The sequence below is a fragment of the Sinocyclocheilus anshuiensis genome, unplaced genomic scaffold (genome assembly GCF_001515605.1).
Source record: "Sinocyclocheilus anshuiensis isolate Anshui unplaced genomic scaffold, SAMN03320099.WGS_v1.1 scaffold1154, whole genome shotgun sequence".
In the NCBI taxonomy this organism is placed as follows: Eukaryota; Metazoa; Chordata; class Actinopteri; order Cypriniformes; family Cyprinidae; genus Sinocyclocheilus; species Sinocyclocheilus anshuiensis.
The window spans coordinates 629,749-645,311 of record NW_015542345.1 but is presented as its reverse complement, the minus strand read 5'-3'; the positions used below and the strand labels follow the sequence as shown (position 1 = coordinate 645,311).

At 39.3% G+C, this 15,563-nt stretch overlaps 2 protein-coding genes across 2 annotated transcripts in view; one reads left to right on the top strand and one right to left on the bottom strand.

Moving 5' to 3' along the window:
- Window positions 1-6,927: 6,927 nt before the first annotated feature.
- On the bottom strand, window positions 6,928-7,440 carry LOC107691369 (immediate early response gene 2 protein-like). The gene has a single exon (XM_016489941.1). The coding sequence runs from the start codon at window positions 7,438-7,440 to the stop codon at window positions 6,928-6,930; it is 513 nt and encodes a 170-aa protein (XP_016345427.1).
- Window positions 7,441-11,412: 3,972 nt separating this feature from the next.
- The window catches only part of LOC107691283 (syntaxin-10-like), a 7,434-nt gene continuing 3,283 nt past the window's right edge, over window positions 11,413-15,563 (top strand). Inside the window, exons 1-6 of the mRNA XM_016489806.1 lie at window positions 11,413-11,509; window positions 12,025-12,194; window positions 12,907-13,001; window positions 13,094-13,156; window positions 13,244-13,345; window positions 13,717-13,823. Of these exons, the coding sequence (XP_016345292.1) occupies window positions 11,475-11,509; window positions 12,025-12,194; window positions 12,907-13,001; window positions 13,094-13,156; window positions 13,244-13,345; window positions 13,717-13,823 (572 nt within the window). The 5' untranslated portion in view covers window positions 11,413-11,474. The remainder of the gene's footprint in view (window positions 11,510-12,024; window positions 12,195-12,906; window positions 13,002-13,093; window positions 13,157-13,243; window positions 13,346-13,716; window positions 13,824-15,563) is intronic.

The window sequence follows — 15,563 nt, the reverse complement described above, 5'->3', positions numbered from 1 at the left end:
CGGGTCCCGAACCGCCCTACCATCATTCACCCTCCCGCCACGCCTCGCCCCAGCACGGCTCACCCCAGCACACCTCCCCACGCTCCCCCAGGCACGCATCTCCCAGGTCCCCACGTCACAGCCGCTGGGGCCCGTTGCCTGACAGTCTGGAGGGCGACGGACCTATCTACGATCGGGACTATGAGTACGAGCGGCACCATGAGCCGCCTGCATACGAGCAGAGTCTATCACAGGGCAACCCCCACCCTCATTCACACCCGCATCCCCGATCGCCAAGGACTGCTCGTCAAGGGCCTCCCCTGCACCCACGCCGTATGCCTAATGGCTACCGTTCCTCCTCGCCCTCCCCGCGCCGGCGCAGCCCCCACCCAGGCCCACACCGGCCGCCCCATGGCCGTGGGCCCCGGAAGGGGTTGCACGAACAGTATAGCGAGACGGACGAGGATGATTGGTGTTAGTGCGCAGGGTGACCAGGAGGGGGCGCCACTCAACTTAAACCAAGATGTTTATGCACCGCAGCAGGGAGAGAGGGGGTGGAAAGGGAAACGCAAACAGGGCAAATGCGCCATTGTGAGACTCTGAGCCTTGGAGCAGCACATACAGCTCCCCTACTCCCTCTCTCTCTAAAGCTTTCTCCTGCTCTCTGGACTACGTTTCCCATGCTGCTCAGCACGCAAGGGAATGGGAGCATATGAGCGAGAAATGGGGTGGTTGCGTTTAGATGGACTGAACTTTAAAGATCAGAGTCGTTGTGTTTGAATGCTCCACTCCAAACTAAGCAAGACCGATTGCTTCTTGCCCGATGGAAAAAATGAGAAGCAACATTCTCTGTCAATCAAAAACAAAGAAAAAAAAAAGAATTTTGAAAAAGAAGCCAGAACCCATTTTTCCCCCTCACATCTATGCCTCTTGAAAAGACCCAAAAAATAAAAAGGGAAGAAAAAACAGACTGTTGAAGAAAATGCAAGTGCTCTTGTGAACGAGAGCTCTACCTACAGCAAAACCAGCCCCATGTGCTAGCCGATATCGATGAGTTTTATCATCTGCGTTTACTGTTACCAACTAAAGATGCTGAGTGACTTCATCACCTGGGGGAGGGGTTAACCGTCAAAGAGGCGTGGCATATGAAAGGACCCAGTGCAGGCGAGAGGATGTGGGTGGGCGTGGCACACCGAAACCCCATCCACAAACTGCCACTCGGTCCTGACAAGGAAAAGACCGTGGAAAAAGAAGGAAACGGCAGATGAGGGAGGGACAGAAAGACTATTTCCTCTTCAGAATGTCTTCAATTGATTACTTCTTTTTGAACATTTGGAGCTTGGTTATTCTGTTGCATTTGTTCAGCTTTCTTTGATATTTTTGGACTAAAATCTGATGGAAACTTGCATGATTGATTTAAAAAAAAAATATATATATAAATATATATAAATATATATATATCAGACAGAAGATTTACTGTGGGAAGGGGGGTGATAGCTCTCTTTTTTCCATTCAGTTGGAAGTTCTTTCTCTCGTTTTCTCCCTGTTGCTCTTGCCATGTCTACAGATCTTTACGTGCAGATGGAGTTTATAGATAGACGCTACAGCAGACCTTTCTAAATAGCGAGACAGATCTGAAGGTGTTTTCTATGTTATATCCATCTGAGGATCCCAGATGATGTTCTGCACTGTTTATTATTACTTTGGATTGCACTAAAAACGAGCCTGAATGGTGAAACCTCCCTCATTATGGCTCTGTCGGCCATGGCAGCGAACAGAGAGAGAAACGGGGTGAGAGACGTTCTCCTTTCTAAAGGCTTCATTTGCTGTTGTCAATAACAATAGTCTTATAATGATGAAAACTATCTTAATGCAATTGATGAAGATGACGGTGATGCTGATGAAGATAGAGGTGATCACGTGACTTTGTTGTCTTGTTTTCGAGAGTTTTGTCTGTTGTGGCCATCTTGTTTTGTACTTTATTTTCGGTTCTGTTCACCACAGATTGAAGTCTATAAGGATGCGCTCCTGATAGCATCCTAAAGTTTACGTACTTGTGACCTCAGCTGAGTAGAATATTCCTATCTGTAGTGAATAGTTCAGGTCAGAGCTCATGAATGTTTTAAAAGAGAGAGTTGGGGCATTCAGGATACCCTCGGACAGTTTTTGTGTCAGAGTTTTTCAGACAAATTCAGGGTCCATTCCATATTTATTTCTTGACAGAAAAAGATGGTCACACAACAGTGTGATCTGAAGAAACCGTTTTATAGAGGGTCAGTTTTTAACCCCTTGAATTATTTCACAGCTAATGTAGAGTTAGTGCAAGTTAGTATTTTGTCCATGTTGTGGTGCTGTTGCGCAGCTTAAGCCAGGCTAGACTACGGACAAACAATCCCTTATAAAAATGCGGTCGCCAGAGGGCACTTGAAGAACTTTAGATTTTGCAGAACTGTCCCCTGACAGGTGACATAAGCAGGTCTGTCGAAGCTCGCCTTTGACTTTTTTTTCCGAGTTTTTTGAGAATTTTGACCTGGGTAGTCTTTGATCACGTAACTGGAAACGGTTCTTCCACCCTGCCTTCCTATTCCCTGCCACGGGCAGCTTGTTATGTCTTTGGCTGCCTGCTCAATCTGAGACCCCCCCCCTCCTTCTGCTCAGGATACAATGATACAGCCAAACATATATCTCACAGGGGTGTAGAGGTGCGGCCTATTCAGCCTCCCCTACTGTCGCTGAACCCGTCCAGCTGACCCCCACCCATCGGACCATCTCAAAACATCAGAAAAGTCAAATGTTTATGAAATCCCATTACAACAGGCTTTCCCCTCCAGATAATTTTATTCTCCTAAATCCTTAGAAAAAAATAGACACAAATGAGATGTGGGTAGCATATCTTTGACTTTTGATTGCAGACTTTGTGTTAGCAAATCACAGAGTGTTTTTGAAATTCTACAGGAGACACGTGTGAGATCTTTTTCTCAGGATTCTCAATTTTATCTCTAGGAGTAACTATTGAGATGTTAAAGAGATCTCATTTATGATTTTTCTTTATGGGATACCAGAAAAAAAGTTAAAAAGATGCAGAAATTTCTCCTCGAGAAGTCAGTATATGAAGCCGAAAGGATTCATTAGGTTTTCAACATTAAACACTCTCTTATTTCAGAATAGCTCATCTCATTCATCTAATCTTGAAGTCAGTTGGGCGGTTCTGTATTTTCTCCTTTTCTTATCTTCTGTCCCAGAGTCATATGGAATCCACAGTACTTGTTTTCTTAAAAATACGAATAGTGTCATTTCATTTGATCCCTTCTCCTTGCCAACCCATATTCAAGACTTTTAGGGAGGAAACCACTGTTTTCTGGGTGTTTGTTTATGTTCGGCCCACATTTACCTACAGCTGGCCCCCAGTTAGCCCCTGGTTTGATGCCCATGGGTCTAGATGAACCTGCAGAGCCACAGTGCCTTCTGTTCTAGTGTCGCACACTAACCTTTCCCCTGCCTCTCTTCCCTCTCCCCTCTATCTCTCTCTTAATGTGATGGACTCACACTACGCCTTAACAAGTCCCCATGTCTGCGCTGTCTGCTGGGCTTTTTAAAGACAGGGAGGCACGGTTATATGATGGGGGAAGATCCCAGTTACTCTGAGAGTAATGAAGGGAAATGACAAGCAAGTTCTGTCAAGGTGTCCATCTAGGCTCTCTGTCTCTCTTAGCAATGCTTCCTCAAGTGGATGGCAGCCATTTTTTGATTTGTCTCACCCTGCTCGTTCAGAGAGTTGCATCGAACATCGGAGGGATTGTTCTACTTCTCAGGTCTTTAGCAAAAGGACAGGAAGGCTTATTTTTGTCAGGCATGAATGTTAGCTTGACCTTTTGCATGGTTAATATTATGCCCATTTAGAAGTTCTCTTGGTCTTGTATTCTGTTGCCGAAAACACTTGAAATGCAGGAAATTTGCTCCATTTTAGCTCAAGATGTGGATCGATAGATTATTAATACAATTTGATTTTTTTATTCATTATAAAGAGATAGCAGAAGGTTGTGGTTTTTTAGGGAACAGTTCACCCAAAAAAAGAGAATTCTGTCATCATTTACTCACCTTCATCACATTCCAAACCATTATGATTTACTTTCTTCTGTAGAACAGAAAAGGAGAGATGTTCAAGGATTATTCCAGTTGCTTTTTTCAATGCAGTTAAAATGAGTAAGAATTGAGGCGTTTAAGCTTCAAAAAGGATACAAAAGCTCCATATAAGTAGTCCATATGACTATATTCCAAGTTTTATAAGCCATACAATAGGTTTGTGTGAGAAACAGACTTAAATAAAAGTTATTAACTAAATATTTTAGAAATTAGTTGAACCGATTGACAGAACCTGTCAGAATGATTAATTAACAAATTAGAAAGATCTAGTTCGCTTAAAGGCTTAAATTTAGAATGAAAAGTAAATTGCACAATTCTATTGTGATATTACTATTGTGTATATTATTCATATACAAATAAAACATTGAGGTGAAAAAATGCATGTTTTTCCAATCAAGAATTGATTGGAGAATTAAAGTTTGCTAATTGCTGTGATCTCATGTTAGTGACAGGTTAGAAGTTTGTTTTGAATAAAGGGCACATGAATTAAAAAGAAAATGATGTGCATGGATAAATAATTTATAATAAACATTGCAGTATTCCATTCATTCATGGGGAGTTTAAATATAGCACAAAATTAGATTCAATTTTTATCACAGAAGAAATTAAGTCATCTTGGTTTAGATAAATGAGGTTGAATGAATGATATCAGGAATTTTCTTTGTTGGGTGCACTGTCCCTTTAAGAGTTTACGAATATAATTACGACCGGTGCATCTCTTTTTGGCTGATATATATATATATATGTGTGTGTGTGTGTAACGACAAATTTTTTATTTTATTATTATTTTGGTAATTGAAAAAAGTTAATTAAGACTGCTTTTATTATCAGTTGATCATTATGACACTGTTTTATGATTTTTAATTTAAGTTTAACAGGTCAAAATCACTATAATCTCCCCCTTTCGTCCTCATTTGTCTGTTTAGTTACAGAGGTGAAAGACCCACATTAAGACCACCCTGGAGGAAACAGTATTGTATCAGAAACCGGCTTGAGGTTTACACTCATGGTCACACATACCCACAACAAGCAGATTAGGTTTCACACAATCGGAATTCAACTGGGTTTCAGTGATTAATCTTAAAATGAGTTTCAGTGATTAATCATCCTGAGTAATTATCTCCCTGCAGTTTCCCAGCTGAGGATTCAGCCATTCGAACTGATCTCCACCTAAAAATTTAATTTCCTGTCGGCTCAACAGACTCCTGGCGCCAAAACCTCCTACCTGAAATTTCTTGCACACCTATGCAATGCAGATCCACCCCCACAACCCACATTTACAATCAGAACAATGAATCATACTTACTCATGCTGGTCATTTGTGAAGCCTATTCACATGCTTTTGTGTCACTCTAAATCTTTGAAAAACATTTACTTGCTTAAAAAAACATTGCTAACATGCTATTTTAGGTTCTGCAAAATCACCAGAGCCTGAAACACAATAATATACTATTTAAAGAAGTGATTAAAATTCATGCTCTCAGGCCTGTGGACTCTAGTTTCACTCTCTTGCATTAATTATTTCTCATTGAGCTCTACTGAATGGTGTAATGCTGCCACTTAAACTGGGACTTCAAGCTTGACAATTACATAGTCTGATGCTGGTTAGTAGCCAAAATGTGTGTGTGTGTGTGTGTGTTCAAGGGAAAAGTAAATTTAATGACTCATGCCATGGACATGTTCAGACAGGTCTTGCTGACTAATGAAGGGAAATTACACTTTACTCTAGTGTTTCCAGCTGTTGCCTTTTTCATTGCCTACACAGGAGTGACAGATAATGAGCTGTATATTTTATCAAAAGATTGGGTTTAGGATCAGTGTGAGATAGGCCTAAGTATTACTGATGATGACTAAATCACAAACATGATCTGACTGAAACCCCCTTACTTATTCTTGACAGAGTTCCTTAGAAATTTAAGGAAACTGTATTTTAACAAATTTATTTTGATGCCTTAAATAGCCTATAATAAATATAAATCATTATAATAATTTTATTTAAAAAATCTTGAAATCATGAGAAAATATTTAGGCTACTTATATTTACTTGAATATTTCTGGTTAGCCTAAACTCGTTGACTAGAAATTGTTCATTATAAGAGTATTGTTTAGAAAAAGATTTTATTGAAAAAAGGTGGGAAATCAAGGAACTTCGTTGGTTAAAATATGTGGAAACAACATCAATAATATTTTTTCCCCACAAAGATTAGTCCAAACTCTAGTCATCCAGAGTTTAAAATGTTTCTGTTTTTAAATGAAAATTTACAACAGAATGCTTTTTAAACATTTGCATGTTTATTGCAACCAATGAACACTGAAATCAGCTTCATATGTTATCAGTCCATCAAGTCCTTCTTAAATGAATATTATCAATACATAATCTAATGTGCAATCGATCAGTGCAACAGTGACATTTAACACGTTTTGGCAAAGACATTTCAAGTGTCACACAGCAGTGTTTTGTCTCGTACACCATCCGCGTTGTTCTTGTTTGAGGTTGTAAAGTTCGTAGACTTGGATAGAAGACATCAGAGCCTCTCTTCCCAGTTCAAACGTGAGTCAACAGAGTCATCTGACTCCTCTCACTGAACAATGAAGCAGCTCTGGTGATTCCACTGCGCTTGGGATCACAGTATCCACCACCTGTCCTGTATTCCTGCTGATCCTGGCCTTTCTTGGAGCTCATATGGCGAGCTGAGCCGGCCGCACAGGTGTCGGGCTGCATAACCGGTCCGTTCCGAACCAGTTTGTTCAGGAAATTCCCATCGAGGGAAATCGATTCTCGGAAAGATCCAAAGCGCGTCTTGCTCAACACGCCACGATGGTTCGATTTGTTGGGAAGGCGGTCAGAGTTTCAGCCTGGCGACAGCTGTTTCCATTATTAGTCCTCAAAACCTCGCCCTGGAGATGTTGCTTCTCCTCATCCGTTTCCATTTTTGCCTTCTTCAGAGGTAGAAAGTCAGTCTCGAGCGCCGTCTTGCCGCGGCGCTTCCTGGAGTGCCGTTCAGAAGCGCATCGGTTCTCTTTGTCCTCCTCTACAGTCTCTTGAGGTTTCATTGCGACCTCCTTAGGAGTTAAAGTCTGAGGAGAGTCTTTACTAATCTCCATGGGTTCCTCTGGAGCCGCGTCGGGGGCGCACGGAACGACCTGTTCCTCCTCCGCGTCTCTGAGCAGCTGCGCGGTGTGGTAGATGTCCCGCGCGGCTCTCATGGTCATGGAGAGCAGGAGACTCCGGTGAAGTTTCAGTCCCCCGCGCTGGGTCCTCAATGAATACAGTTTACTAATAGAAAGAGCCATGATTCTCTTGGCCTCGACGTCCATTGTGTTTACAATGTATCAGAATCTTTCAGTTCTAGACCTGTTTTCTAATGTTTAAACCCTCTGCGCTTTGAGGTCTTCACAGTGGATTGCAAAACTACAAGTTTTCTTCTCTCAGGGCGGTGTTTTATGTGCGCTTTGGTGACGTAAAGAGTTTCCATTCCCCTGGGTGTAAAAACGCCCCTCCCTTCTTGTCAACATACGTCATATTGGCACAGCGCTGAAGTATCAAGTCAACATATGCTCCGTGTTGCCATGTCCACGTATTATACGCTACTCTCGACTTGTGTGGTTTAGCATAAAATAAGAAAATACATGCATTAAATTAGGTGTTATTTCAATATTATTTATGTACTAGCTTTATTGCCAAGTGTGTTTACACACACAAGGAATTAATCTTGGTGTTAAGAGCTTCCAGTAGAAAACATAGTGCAGACATACATACAATTAAGGTAATAAAAATACTGAGGTTTCATTTTTATTGTACACTAGTGTACATGCACTTTCATTCAAATGAAAACAGCAACAATAAAACAGAACTAACTAACTAACCAAATAAATAAATGCCAGGGGGTAATAATATAAAATAAGAATAAGGGTACCATTGGGTATAGACATAATAACTTAAAACATAATTTCAAAACAAATAAATTGTATTTTAAAGTGTTTGTTGCTTTCTTATTTAAAGAGTCTCTAATATTTTCTGTATAGCCTTACTTCAGTCAACAAAACCATAAAGTTAGGCATTTTTATTAGTAAACTTGCATTCATGAATAAGTAGGGTTAATTAAACAAAAGCATTTTTCATCTTATTCGTAATAATCATTGAAAGCAAAAGCACAATAAAGAGCTTATTAAAGAGATGCTTATTTTAGTTTGTTTTGTAACAAAACAAAAAAAAAACGCTGCTTTTTAACGAAACCTGGCAACTCTGGCCGTAAATGGCAGTGCTCTACGAAAGCGTCATGACAGACATCACAGGCTTTGTTATAATGGCACTGTATCAAATGTCTGGCAGTAGTAACACTCTGTTTCATAACATCAGATGATCTGTTTCTTGAGCTCATGTAATTACACTAATGACATGTGAACGCAATGCATAAAATATTAATTGAGTGAGGCATAGAGTGTATGGGAAATAATAACCAACTGCATCATTTCACAGATTAGCTGTGTTGTTTTTTATTCTTTGTTTATATTTTTATTCACGTTTTATTGTGCTATCTTTTCATCGAACATACCCAACAAACTCAACTTGAAAGACATTTCTGTTGAAAAGTTGATCGATATGCCCCCTGTGTTTACAGTTCTTTGGAAGCGCTAGACGCCTTTTTTCTGTTTGCTCGACGTCACGTTGTATCGCCATATTTGGGACATCCGTCGGTTCTGAGCGCGCAGTGGAAAAGCCGTGACGTGCCCTCCGCTGCGCTTCTTCCTGCGGCCTCAGCAGAGGCAGTGATGTCCCCGCGCACCATATTTGGACTTGTCACCGGCCCAACAACCCCTCCCCTTCTGCACGCATGAACGTAACTAGGAAGCAAAGCGATTGAGGTCAGATGGCAGCTGTCACTCACAGCAAATACACGTTCTTTTTATAGAAAGGGCTACCTGGCTATGTCCAAATTCAGAAATGTTGTTCATGTGCACCAGGGCTTTTTGCACTGAGAATTGCATTTTAGGTTATGAACGTGAAGCAAAAACATAATATTATTATTTTGTCTGTCTTTGTGTAGCCTACACAGGCCTATGCTATTTGTGTAGCTGTAGCCTGTATATTAACGCAAATTCCTTATGTTCCTTGTTTAAGCGTACTTGGAAATAAATCTCATTCTGATTATTTAGATTTTTGCTCAGGGTCATAGTAGTCTTGTTTGTGAATGTGTGTTTATAGAGAGAAAGGGATGATTTTATTAAAACACTACAGCATTACATTTGCCTACAAATATGTTTTATAAACAGAGTGACTCATCAGGCCGACCTTAAAGCCACTGCTTGTAAAAATAGCTCCCTCATTACTGTTCTCTGACAAACTGCATTCCATGGGATCAGGCCTCCAATTAGATCCACCCTTCATTTCCATAAGTATTCTTTGCAGCTGTGATCACAAGCACACATTGGTTTCACTATATTAAAGAGGACACCTCACAGACCCAGTGGTTTTCATTCGCACGTAATGATATTTGCTAAACCCTAACCCTCAAATAAACCTGTTGACATTATTATATTTAATGCAAAACATGTTTTCAACCTATTTATGATTCTTTCAAATAGTCAGCCCCATTTCAGATGTCCTCTCAAATCACTTTTCGTTTGTGAGGACAAAAATGTGGCCTTGACAACTACAGCCAGCCTTTTAACTGGAGGTGGAGAGTGTGTGAATATCTGTGTGTGAACAGTAAACAGAGAGTGTGGTGAGGGAGGAAGGCAGGAGACGGGAAGGAAGCGGTGACTGTGTGAGGTGGGGGAGGAAGTGAAAGAGAATAGTGATACTTAAAGTAAAGGAGGAGAGGCGACCAGGCGACAGGGATTTAAGCCTCTAGCTGGCATGAAAAGACATATGGGAATCCTTTAAACGGTTTAACACACCTGCCGCAAAACTACATGTCGCACACCAGCTTGTCTTTAGCTTGGCATGTTTAATGCCTTGAGCGCCAAACAAATCTAGGCCAGTTACCTAACCGAATTAATTATGAATCAGGTCAGGACTGCGGCAAAGTTGTGCTAACAGCCCTTTTATGGAAATGAGTGACAAACAATGCTAAAAATATGACATTTCTACTTATCCAGAGACTTAGGTAATGCGTCATGAAACTGATCCAAATATGAACCGTTTTGTCTTCTCAACAAAGCAATTAAAGACAAAATTAGAGATTATTATTTACACGTTGTTATTGTTAGTTTGGACTAAGGTACTCAAAATGATTGCATTCACTTTATATACAAGTCAAGAAATGTGTGTTGGTGCTCATCATGCATGCATTAAGGTGATTATGCTTTTAAGGTTTAGAGATAAATATTTTCTGTAACAATAGCAATGGGACCGTTTGACATAAAGCCCATAGTTTGAATACAAATATGAAAATTCAACATACATGCAATAGAAAATTTATATACTGCCTTTTTGCTTAGTCACAGAGCTTCACACTAGTGTCTGCTTTAGTATAATAGCTCACAAAATATATCACATAATTATGTGCTGGTGAATTACTGACTATGAATGCAATTAAATGCAGAAATGTTTATTTAACAAATTACTAATAATAAGGCAACTGGGTTGTTTAAAAAGACCATTTTACTAACACTTTATGTTATGGTGTCTTTATTACATTTTACATTTACTTAGGCTACTATAGCAACAATTATTCATTTCATTATCCATCATTATGCATAATTACAAGCATAAACTGAACCCTAACATTAACCCAACAGTAAGTACAAGTTGTTAACTAATATTATTCATTACATATTTGTGTAATAACACTGTAACAAGAACACCTCAAAAAGTGCGCTTACATATTTTAAAGGGGTCATATGACGTTGCTAAAAAAGAACATTATTTTGTGTATTTGGTGTAATGAAATGTGTTTATGTGGTTTAAGGTTCAAAAATTATTTTCCACATACTGTACATTATTGTTTCTCCTCTATGCCCTGCCTTTCTGAAACGTGTCGATCTTTACAAAGCTCATCGTTCTGAAAAGCGAGGTATGCTCTGATTGGTCAGCTATCCAGTGCGTTGTGATTGGCCGAATCCCTCAAGCGTGTGACGGAAATGTTACGCCCCTACCATACTGTTATGCCCTGTCCGGACGGAGCAACGAGACAAAAACATTAAAACCCATTATAAACGAGGCATTTGTTGAGTATCTGGTATAGTTGTAGAACATGTTTGTTTCATGTCTCAACTGTCAATGATACAATTAGCCTATACGTTGGAACCAGAGCTGCTTTTATTTTGAAAACAAGTACGTGCGTGCGTGTTTTACACAAGCCATCTTGCCGTTGACTTCACATAGCTCCTGAACTAAAGGGGCAAATATGTCGATGGAGGATCCTTTTTTCGTGGTTAAAGGGTAAGAAAAGTTATCTTCCTCTTCCCTGTCTTAATGTCTGTCTTCCATCTTTGTCTAAACGACATGGGTTTGATATTGACAGGCTAAGTTAAAGGTAAGCGAAGCATCTTCAGCATCTGTAGCCTCAGTTAATGTCACATTATTTGTGTTTCCATGCGACTCTACTAATAAACAGCCTTAGTGTAATAATAAGCAGAAGTATGGCTGTGTTTCTAGTTACGTTTTAGAAGTTTGGAAGGTTAAATTAAGTCACTTGTGTTGACAGGAGTGTAAACACACACTGGTTTATGTTGCATGTGTTTTAAATGTGTCTCTGCCATTCATTTAATGTACAGTTAGAAACCACACATAAATCAAATGTGTTCGTCATATTAAAACATGTTTGATAAATTGAGACATCACCCCATCATGACAGTAACCAACCAGTGCTTGTGTAGAGGTTGTTTAATATAGATAAACAACTTTCATTCCCATCAGGTAGAAGGGGTTTCACAGTTTACTCATGTTTTTGACAGGGAGGTGCAGAAGGCCCTGTCCAAAGCACAGGGGCTGTTCGAGCGCTGGGAGGAACTGCTGCAGGAAGAGGCCCCCGTCAGCCGCGATGAGCTGGACTGGAGCACCAATGAACTCCGAAACTGCCTGAGGGCCATCGACTGGGACCTAGAGGACCTGCATGAAACCATCAGTATCCTGCCATAAACCAAAGGCCTATGATGCCTTCAAACATCCTTAGTAGAATTTTTCACAAAAACTTATAGGTACGTAAAAGCAAAAGGGGAGATGGAGGTGCCAAAAGACTGTGCGGTCTAAATAAAGGAAAATACAAATGTTAACATTTTGAAAAAGGATGTAAACTAGCGTCAAACGTTTTGAGTTGGTATGTTTTTTTTTTAATTATTATTATTGTCTTTGAAAGAAGTCTTTTATGCTCACCAAGGCTGCTGGGTAAAAATACAATAAAAACAGTAATATTGTGAAATATCATTACATGTTAAAATAATAGTTTTCTATTTGATTATATTTTCATATTTAGTTTGATAAAGCTGTTTTTTAGCAGCCATTAGTCCAGTTTTCAGTGTCACATGTTCCTTCAAAAATCGTTCTAATGTGCTAATTGAATGCTTAGGAAGCATTTCTTATTATTATGAATGTTGAGAACAGTTGTGCTGCTAAATATTTTTTGTGGATTGTTTTTTCAGAATACTTTGAATAGATAAGTTCAAAAGAACAGCATTGATTTGAAATAGAAACTTTTGTCACATTATAAATGCCGCCTTTACTGTCACCTTTAATGCATCTTTGCTCTATTATTTCTAAAAAAAAAAAAATCTTACGAACCTAAAACTTTTGATTGGTAATGTATATGCTGATCTCTTTATAGTCCTTGACTGTATCAGGTATTGTGGAGGCAAACCCTGGAAAGTTCCGTTTAGGAGAACCTGAACTCCAGGAAAGGCAGGAATTTGTGGAACGAACTCGTAAATCCGTGCAGGTACCGATCCCTGTCCCAGTTTCTATTATTTTTTTTCATTTTATGTTGGAGTTCCAGTATTTTCATATGCATGAATATGTATCTGTATGTAGCTGATGAAGGAGCAGCTCTCTAGTCCCTCAGCTGTGGCTCAAGCAGAGAAGAAAAACAAACAGGTGAGTGATTCATTCACTATTAAACTGAAACGTATGAATCCATATGGTCACGTGTGCTAGTGACAGCACCGTGTCCCTGTCTGACAGGCTCTGCTGGGGGCCACGGCAAAGGATCGTTACGCCGGTCTGGAGCCTCACCTGGTGTCTGCAACCTCCAGATACATTCAGGAGCAACAGGAACAGCAGCAGGTAAAAGACAGGAGGTCAAAACATTTAAATAAGTCAGAAACTGAAATTATATGCTAAAAATGAAACTAAATCCGCCAGCAGGTGGCGGCAAGTCACTGATTTTATCACTGAATCATTCATTCAATTGATTTATTCGAATGGCTGAATCATTCAGGAATGAAGCAAGTGACTGTCTTTATGAACTGACGGAAATCCGTCGTAGCGACGGAACTTTAATCCCTGTATCCAGCATTATTTGCCAATATTCCATTTTATAAGCTTTACAGAAAACAAAGAAGTGTGACGTTTTGTGCAAAGCAGTTCACATGCTTAATACCACAGTTTTGAATCTTAATGTCTTCTTTATTTTATGTCATGTTTTTTGCATGCAGCTGATCATGCAGGACCAGGATGAGCAGTTGGAACTGGTCACAGGCAGCATCCGTGTGCTGAAGGACATGTCCAGCAGGATAGGAGACGAGCTGGATGAACAGGCAGTGTAAGCAAAAAAAACCACATGATATTAAAGAATGAACAGTTTTGTATTATTTTGTAAACACCAGGGGCCCGTTCTTCGTACGTCACTAACTCAGTTAGCTGGATTTGATTGTTGATGATTTGGGATCAGGCTTATTTCATGTAAACAGGATTAGATCGCATCTTTTTAAGTGGAATTGATACCTAAAATCTGTCCCAGCCACTGCTACTTTATTACAAGAGTACCCTACTGATCCAGGGATAATAATTTAAAATAATAATATTTGAAAATAATATAATGTTGTGTAGTCTATAATACTATAGACACAGCCAGTTTTACTCATTGAAAGATTTATTTGTGATAAAATAATTACTTTATAATTGTATTGGAGTCTTACGCACATGCTATACAGATAATGTAGAGTCGTGCATTAATTTGAGTGATGACAGCTATTATGGGAGTGGCTTGGTGGAGCGCAGGAGATGCAGATAACATGATCTTGACCCTTAAGAAACTTTAATTAATGCTGTCACATAACAAATCTGTTTCAAAGATAAAATTAAATGAATTGCTAATTACAACATTGAAATAAAATGTAAAGTCTGTACAAATACTAGAAATTGCGAATATAAATTATTGGAACATTTTTTTCAATAAAATAAAATCAGTGCACATTTCATTTATCTATTATAACATTTATGTAGTTTTGTTCGCTTGGCTGTTTCCTTATAAAAGTCCAAAAATGTGTCAAGTTTTTCGTCAGGTGTCTTTTTTAATTATATGATGTCATTACGTTGCTGTCTTGCCGCCAGCCAATCGCTGCATTGCTGATCGTGGTTTCGAGTATCGATACATAGCCCTTTTAAACCAACCCATGAACGCGCAATTATCTCAGATAACTGAATCCAGCCATAATAATCATCAACAACAGGTGCGTTCGAAGAACCGAATTAGCCAGATCCTGATTAGCGCAATGATATCATCTTGGATGTGACATTTCATCTCGGATGTAATAAGCAACGTACGAAGAACGGGCCCCTGGTCTCTAATTACACACAGATATAAACAGAAATAAATGTTTACCTTTTCTGGGAAAAAAGAAATAAACAAAATAAAAATTGAGTGGTGTGGATTTCTTTCAGAATGCAATCAATTCAACACTAATTTCATACAGAAATAACATCCACTTGACCTGGATTTGCTGTGATGAGTCTCACCTCTCTTGCTGTATCACATGCTCTAGTCTGGGAATCATCTGGCTCTGGGACAGGGGGCCGAAACGAAACCGTGTGCATCGAGACTGCAGCGCAGGTATGATCTTTGAAAGGTAGTTACAGATCAGACAGAAACGCGTGTTCTCTGTGAACTTCTCAATGACTGACAGAAAGAAAGAGAGAGAGAGAGAGAGAAAAAATCAGGTGTGGCTTAATAAAGTCTGCATAAAAAAAAAATCTCCAACAGGATTGAAAAAATAAAATAAAATGCATAATTTAATAAAATATAAAATACATTTAATAATAATAATAATAATAATAAAGCACAGATCTTTATCAGGGCTCGCAAAATTAAAAAATCCCTGGTAGCCCTTCGGGCAGGTACTCTTCAGACCTAAAATCTCTAAAATCTGTCCCAGCCACTGCTACTTTATTACAAGAGTACCCTACTGATCCAGGGATAAATAATAATAAATAATAATCATTTAAAAATTAATTTAAAGATAATATAATAATGTTGTGTAGTCTTTAATACTACAGACACAGC

Coding starts and splice junctions, on each gene's coding strand:
- LOC107691369 (XM_016489941.1), bottom strand. CDS start 7,440: ATGGACGTCGAGGCCAAGAGAATCATGGCTCTTTCTATTAGTAAACTG.